General features: G+C 47.0%; 1 protein-coding gene across 1 annotated transcript; it reads right to left on the reverse strand.

Moving 5' to 3' along the window:
- Positions 1 to 2,506: 2,506 nt before the first annotated feature.
- LOC106988294 (immunoglobulin iota chain-like) lies at positions 2,507 to 7,412 on the reverse strand. Its single transcript, XM_015086727.3, has 2 exons — positions 7,245 to 7,412; positions 2,507 to 7,160 (listed from the first exon to the last, which is right to left on the reverse strand). The coding sequence occupies exons 1-2, from the start codon at positions 7,384 to 7,386 to the stop codon at positions 6,745 to 6,747; spliced, it is 558 nt and encodes a 185-aa protein (XP_014942213.3). The 5' UTR covers positions 7,387 to 7,412; the 3' UTR covers positions 2,507 to 6,744.
- Positions 7,413 to 7,690: the final 278 nt, after the last annotated feature.

The raw sequence follows: 7,690 nt of genomic DNA on the forward strand, positions 1-7,690 counted from the left end.
CTGGCCTTCTATATACTTCTTTACTGAAGTATCTGTTCAAAACTTTTCCCTTATTAAAATTGAATACATTGTTTTCTTATTGTTGAGTTTTGAGAGTTCTTTATATATTCTAGATAGAAGCCCTTTATCAGCTATGTATTTTGCAAATATTTCTCCCAGCCTGTGGCTTGTATTTTAATTTTCTTAACAGTGTGTTTGAAGAAGAGACATTTTTCATTTTTATAAAGTTATCAACTTGTTATTTTATGGATTGATAGTACTTTTGTTTGTTACATCTATGAAATCTTTGCCTAACACAAGGTCACAAAGATTTTCTCCCAGAAGTTTTATAGTTTAAGGATTTCTATTTATGACTATGGGATATTTTGAAATATTTTTGGATGTGATGCTACCCAAATGTTTGTCAATGAGAGAGTGGTTATACAAATGTGGTAATCCATTCCATGAAATATTATGCAGCCATAAAAAAGAATGAGTTACTGATACATGCAACAAATTGGATGAACTTCAAGGGAATTCTGCTGAATGAAAAAAGTCAGTCTCAAAAGACTACCTACTATATGATTATGTTTCTATGACATTCTCAAAAGGATAAAATTAAAGACATAGAGAATAGATGAGTGCTTGCAGGGGCTGGGGATAGAAGGGATGAGGAGTGTGGCTATAAAGGGGTAGCATGGAGGAGCCTTGTGGTGACGGTAGAGCTAAATATCTGGTCGGTGGTGATTGTGCAAAGATACATGTGATAACATTAAATGAGCACAGGTAGAATTAGAGAAACCAAAATAAGCTCTGGATTATACCAATGTCAACTTCCTGGTATTGATGCCGTACTATAATTATGGAAGATGTTAACAAGCTGGGGAAAAGGTGCATGGAACCTCCCTGTACATTATTTTGCCATTTCATGTATATGTATAATTATTTCAAAATTAAAAGTTTGGAAAAATTCAGTTGCAGATGTTTTGACACTTTCCCCTAAAAAACCACAATACCGGGTGCCTGGGTGGCTCAGTCGGTTGAGCGTCCGACTTCGGCTCGGGTCACGATCTCGCGGTTCATGAGTTCGAGCCCCGCGTCGGGCTCTGGGCTGATGGCTCAGAGCCTGGAGCCTGCTTCTGATTCTGTGTCTCCCTCTCTCTCTGCCCCTCCCCCGTTCATGCTCTGTCTCTCTCTGTCCCAAAGATAAATAAACGTTAAAAAAAATTTTTTAATAAAAAAAATAAACCACAATACCATGATCCAATCTAATAAAATTATTATAATCCCCTAATAGCTAGTATCTGCTACCCAGTCAAATCTCCACAATGGTCCACCAGATGACTTTTATTTATAGCTACTGTTTTGGAAATTTTGTTTGTTTGTTTGTTTTTTGGTTTGGCCTGAAAAGAAGACCTAATCTCAGTGCATACATTCTGGTTACTTGTTAGATATCTTCAGACTCTTCATTTAAGAATATATACACCTTTTCTTTCTTGATAGTCACTTTTCTGAGAATCCAAGCCAATTTTCTTTTCCAGTGTTCCACAGTCTGGGTTTGTCTGGCTGTTTTCCTGGGGCCCCTGTATTTCCTGAGAACTGGGAGTAAAAGCTAGAAGCTTGACTATCTTCAGGTACAATGTTTTCAACTCCACTGGCATAGAGTACTTCCCATTATTCCCTCCAGAAGGGACCCATGTTGGATCATCCCATTAAGACAGAAGCCAGGATGGAGTGCCTGGGCGATTCATTTGGTTCTCTGACTTCGGCTCAGGTAATGGTCTGGAAGCTTGTGGGTTCGAGTCCTGTGTCGAGCTTTCTGTGTCAGCACAGAGCCTCATTCAGATCCTCTGTCCCGCCCCCTCTCTCTGCTCCTCCCCCCTCCTTCTCTCTCTCTTAAATATAAATGAACATTTTTTAAAAGAGAGAGAAGCTAGGGTTGAGCCTTGCATGGGAGGTGACTCTGCATTGAAGGTGACAGCCAAATTTCTCCCATGGAAATGTCCACGTTCCTTTTGTGAGTAGACTTGTGGGATGACATGACTGCACCAAGCACATGCTCTGTACCCTGCTAACCAAGAATCCAAGAGTTTTGGCACAAATCTATGGTTCTTGCCTTAATCATTACTATGATCACATTAAGCATTGCAAAAGACTGATTTTCCCATTCCGGGGGTCTCTTTCCTTGTGTAAAACCCATTTCTTCATTCAGTGTGTTCTAAATCATCATCCCTTTGAAAAGTAGCTGGAATGAAAATTGACCCACATTTGTGTAAATACTGAAAACAAAATTAAACGTACTGTTTTTGACATATCCACCTGTTCCTGATTACAGACCAATTTGAATGGGCTTCTACTGATCAAAAACAGAACTTCCAATAATTGCAATGGATTTAAACACCTCAGATATGCTTATATCCATAGACTTAGCATGACACTAACAAATCAAAGTTGGATGAAGCTGGCACACAGCCTTGTTACTTTGATAGTTGGTAAAAAAAAAAAAAAAAGGAAAAAAGATCAAACATTTTTCCTGCCTTTGCCATACACATAGTTCCTCAGGTGACTAAATCCCTGATGAGGGGAAGTTTTCTTACCAAAGGAAGAAGGAGGAAGGCAGGAATGAGGACATCTCCAGCTTGCACCCAGTAATGAACGAATGGCTTTGGGCATTGTGCTCCCATCACAAATACACAATTTAGAATGAAACACAAGAGGCTTCCATGTCCTAAAGGGCCTCTGGAGGCTAATTCCACCCTCCCCTGTTGTGAGGACCACTTCCCCGAGCTCGTCTTGCCAAACTGTGTCACAACCACACTGACTGTCTATATGCTCCGGGAACCCCTTGCATCTTCACTCTGTCTGCTTGGCATGCTCCAGCCCTCAAGACCTTTGGGTCTTCCTCAGATTTCAAGGGTCTCAGGGTCTAACTCAGGTCAGAATGATGGGTTCCCTCTTCAGTACCACTGGTGCCATACCAAGCCCATCGGGTTCTGTGTTTCTGTCTCAAATTTGTGAGCTGTGTCAAGCATTTCTGTCACAGACCACAGCTCTGAGCACCACACACCTTTGTTCTGTGTCACACCTGGGAGCCCTGTAGAGAGAGGCTTAGGGGTGATGGGGGTGGGGGAGCTCTTTACAGTATCAGGGACCAGATCCCCCCTCCTCTCCAACATCTCACTCCTCTGTTACTGATTCAGAAAGTTCTCCCTGCATCGGCCGATTTTGACCTATTCCTTCCCACACCATTCCCAGTTGCTGTACACCATCACCAGCTTCATATGTAAGGCATCAGAGGTGTGTGTGTGTGTGTGCATATGTGAGAGAAAGACTCTTACAGAAAGACAAACAGATGGACAGAATGTGGCCACTCACTGATGTGACATGATTTCCCTTCTTAGGGAATCCCAATGACCCCAGCCATCTCAGGGGATCCTAGAATGAATGAATGGCAGGGTCTTTGCGACTCAAGAATTCATTCAGTTATGTGATCAATTACTCATTCACCTATTTGCTCAACTCTGTTATCACCTCATGTTTACCAGACACATCAAATGAGTAGAAGAGATCCTGCCCACCAAGAATGTGCAGATTAGTGAAGGAGAGAGACCTGCAGGGTAAATTTAGATCTGTCTGGTAGGTGCTAAACATAGGAAAACACAATAGCTGCACATGACAGGAAGCTAGTAACTGCCTAAAGAGGTCAGGGAAATCTTGGCCAAGGAGTGAGATTTGAGATCACTGTGGAGCTCAGAGTTGGGGAAGCTAGCTGGAGGACACTGTAAAGGGACAGGGAGTTCTGTCTGCAAATGAATGGCTTAGGAAAAGCGTCCGAAGCAACCACAAGGATGAGGTGTTGGATCAATTGCAGATGAATTAATGTGGCAGAAACACTGAGGGCGGGTGGATAAGACCTTGGACTTGGGACCAGATCTGGACCAGCTTCCAAAGGCTTGTCATGAGAAGGAGTCTGAATTCAATCCTTTCAATCTGTATGGTCCTGCCCAAGCCACAGGGCTGTTGGTCACTTGGAAAGTAGCTGGTCCAAACAGAGAGGAGCCACGAGTGCAAACTACACACTGGGTTTTGAAGATTTTGCATGACAACAAGAGTTTAAACCGTCTCATAGCTAATTTTTAGATTGCATGCCAAAATGATAATACTTGGGATGGATGGAGTTAAATAAAATGTACTATTAAAAATCATTGTGGGGGCGCCTGGTGGCTCAGTCGGTTGAGCGGCCGACTTTGGCTCAGGTCATGATCTCGTGGTCTGTGAGTTGGAGCCCCGCGTCGGGCTCTGTGCTGACAGCTCAGGGCCTGGAGCCTGTTTCGGATTCTGTGTCTCCGTCTCTCTGACCCTCCCCCGTTCATGCTCTGTCTCTCTCTGTCTCAAAAATAAATAAAACGTTAAAAAAAATTTTTTTTAAATCATTGTGGGGCACCCAGTGGCTCAGTTGGTTAAGCGTCCAACTCTTGATTTCAGCTCAGTTCATGATCTCACGGGTCGTGGGGGCAAGACAAGGAGTTGGGCTCTTTGCTGACAGTGAGGAGCCTGCTTGGGATTGTCTTTCTTCCTCTCTCTCTGTCCCTCCTCCACTTGCACACGCATGCTCGCTTGCTCTCTCTCTCTCAAAATGAATAAACTCACAAAAATCATTTCACCTGTTTCTTATTTCCTTTCTCAAAAAATGTAGCCAACAAAAAATTGAAAATTGCAAATGTGGCTTGCATATGTGCCTTCAAAGGTGAGAGACAAAGGTTGGAGAGGAGTGCAGGCAGGGCCAGACCTGGGAGTGAAAATGAGGAGGAGCTGCAGCAGGGGACAGGCAGGAGGCCAGCCAATGGTGGAGGTGAGAAATGACTCAGGCTAAAGGAATGCACTCAGACTTGACAAGGAGGAAGGCCAGGCCTGGTCACTGATGAGGAAATATTAACACTACTTTTTTGTGGAGGAACCATTACAGTTAAGTGCTTTATAGAAATGAGTCAGTGCTATTATGATCTTCTTTACATACAACAAAGGGGACGTTGGCCTAGAATTCCAATGGCCCTTCCGGGGCTGACCAGAGCTAAGACTCACACTCTGGCTGGCCTGAGGCCCGAGTCCAGGGTCTCACCCTGCATGGATCTGGTGGGGCAGAGCGTTAGGATAATGGAGGAGCCCAACCTGACTCTCTGCTCTCTGGGTTTCTTGTCAAGGCATGGAATCCCAGAATCACAAAGGATGAAAGAAGAAAGCAGGTTAAGTGGCCACCTGGCTGGCCTTTAGGAACATGGGCCTGGGGGCCACTGTCCGGGGGCAAAGGTCTGATGCAGGAAGAGTGCAGTGCATTTGAGGAAGTAGAAGCTCAGAGGGTACCTGGAGCGTGGCATGAGCTGAGACCATTGTTTTGCACATGTGGAAGGGCCAGTATTGACACATGCCCACTCTCAGGGGGACCCTTTGATAAAGGGACGCTCTCAGCTAAGTTTGGGATCACAGGGGAGATGGTTTGCCTGCCACCTCTCTGAGTATGAGGCATGTCCACTCTATGTACCTATGTACATGGTCTCTCTCTGCAGGGCACATCCCGACCCACCACCCAGAGGCTCAGGATGCTGTGCTATGGGTCAGGCCTGCAGGAATGCACCTACACCCTCTTCACCCAAGAAGCCTATCAGTGAGGCCACGCCCCCTACCTGCAGGTTTCTCCAGGGGTCCAGAGGTTTCCATGGAGTTATCAGACAGGAAGAAGTGAGGTTTGCCTTGATTATCCCACCAAGCATGGCTAGATTGAAACCCAGTGGCAGTAGTGTTCTGCCAGAGCAGGGGCTGGCAAGCTCTGGTGCCATATCTGGCCCAGCCCTATGTTTCTGTAAATAAAATTAAGTAGGAGCACAGCCATGCCCATATGTTTACATAGTATTGCCTGTGGCCGCTCTCACATTATAAGGACAGAACGGAGTAGTTGGGACAAAGATCATATGGCTTGGAAAGCCCAAGTGATTTACTATCTGGCCCTTCATAGAAAATATCTGCCAGCCCCTGCCACTCTCTTGGGCCAAAGAATATGCCCATTTCTCTCACCGAGATCAAGGGTGTTTAATCAAGGTGATTTTGCCACCTGGAGGGCATTTGGCAATGCCTGGAGACATTTCTGGGTGTCATCATTAGGGGCAGGAGGGCACAGGTGCCGGCATTTGGTGGGTAGAGGCCAGGGATGTTGCTGGACATCCTACAGTGCACAAGACAGCCTCACAACAGAGAAGTGACTGTCCCAATGTCAGAATACCAACATGGAGGACCCGCTCCAGACCTATCACTCAGGACCCACTGTCCTCCCCAGAGGCCCAATAGAGGCATTTTCTAAGTTGTTGACCCTGTAACTCCTGCACAATAGAGCAGACTGTCCTCAACAGAAGCGTCCCCCAGGGTGCAGCTCCTGCCCCTCAGAACCCACAAGAGCAGGGGCTAGCATTTTGCCTAGCCAGTCTCCTGGGCTATCACCCTAGGCTGGTTCTAGGATGCATCCCACTCATTCTCACCTTTCCCAGAACATCTGGGGCCTCCTCAGAACAATTCGGCACACCAGGCATACAAACTCAGCAAGACAACTTCTCAAGACACAAGCAACTTTAATCCCCAAATCCCACATTCGGGGGGGTCTAAGCAAGTTTCTGGACAGGAAGAAGCTGAGCAGCTTTCTCCTTTGCTCTGTGAAGCCCATAGCCCACCCTCCTTGCCCATACTCGCCTCTTTCTGAGGAAGTGTGCCCTTTGGTCTCTAGTTCAACGTAAGTGTGTCTGGGGGTGCTGGGGACCCCAAAACAGCAGGCTCCTTTTCTTCCCTTCTCTCTCCCCTCGTCTCCCTTTCTTTATCCAAGACCTGGAATCCCAGAGAACAGTAATACATAGCCTCATCCTCAGGCTGCAGCCCGGAGATGCTCAAATAGCCCGTGTTCTTGGCCACATCTTTGGATCCAGAGAAGCGAGGGGGAATCTTGAAGCCCTGGCTGTGGTCTGAGTGGGAGAAATATCTCAGCAAGAATCTTGGAGGGTGGCCGGGCCTCTGCTGGTACCAGTAGATGTTATAAATCCTGACATCGTAGTCTCTGCTCAAGGTGCAGGCCAGACGGATTGTTGTTCCAAGGGGCGAGGACACAAATGGCGGCTGGTTCAGCATGGGCTGAGAGACACAGCCTGGGGACAGAGAAGCACCTGAGCATCTAGGCAGAGGAGGGCAGGGGATGGGGCCAGGGGTTGTTAGCTCTGGGGTGTTCTCACCTGCCCAGTGGGTGAAGAGTGCCAGCAGGACAGGAATCCACGACATGGTGCTGAACTCTGTCTTCTTTGTGCTGCCAGGGCTCCTGGGACCATCTCGGGGCTGGGCCAGCATCTGCCTGCGCCCTCCCAGGGGCGGGGTCATTGCACGCCTGGTTCTCAGCCACCACTTTCCTGAACTTTCTTGAGTTTGCAGTGTCAGTTGGGGAATGGCCACATGGCAGCCTTTGTGGCTCTTTCTTTGGCCCCATGGGAGCGCCCAGGGAGGAAGCACCTGCCTGAGGCTCACGGACCACTGCCCAGGAGGCCAGCCTGCAAAGTTGGATCCCTGAGGTAGAGTAACCTCACCATCCTCCTGAGGAAGCTGAACCCCACAGAAATCTGGTTCTTGTCCAAATTGACATGCCTGGTGAAGCAGTAGAGAGGACACGTCCTCACGGGGGTGAAAA

The sequence above is a fragment of the Acinonyx jubatus genome, chromosome D3 (genome assembly GCF_027475565.1).
Source record: "Acinonyx jubatus isolate Ajub_Pintada_27869175 chromosome D3, VMU_Ajub_asm_v1.0, whole genome shotgun sequence".
NCBI lineage: Eukaryota > Metazoa > Chordata > Mammalia > Carnivora > Felidae > Acinonyx > Acinonyx jubatus.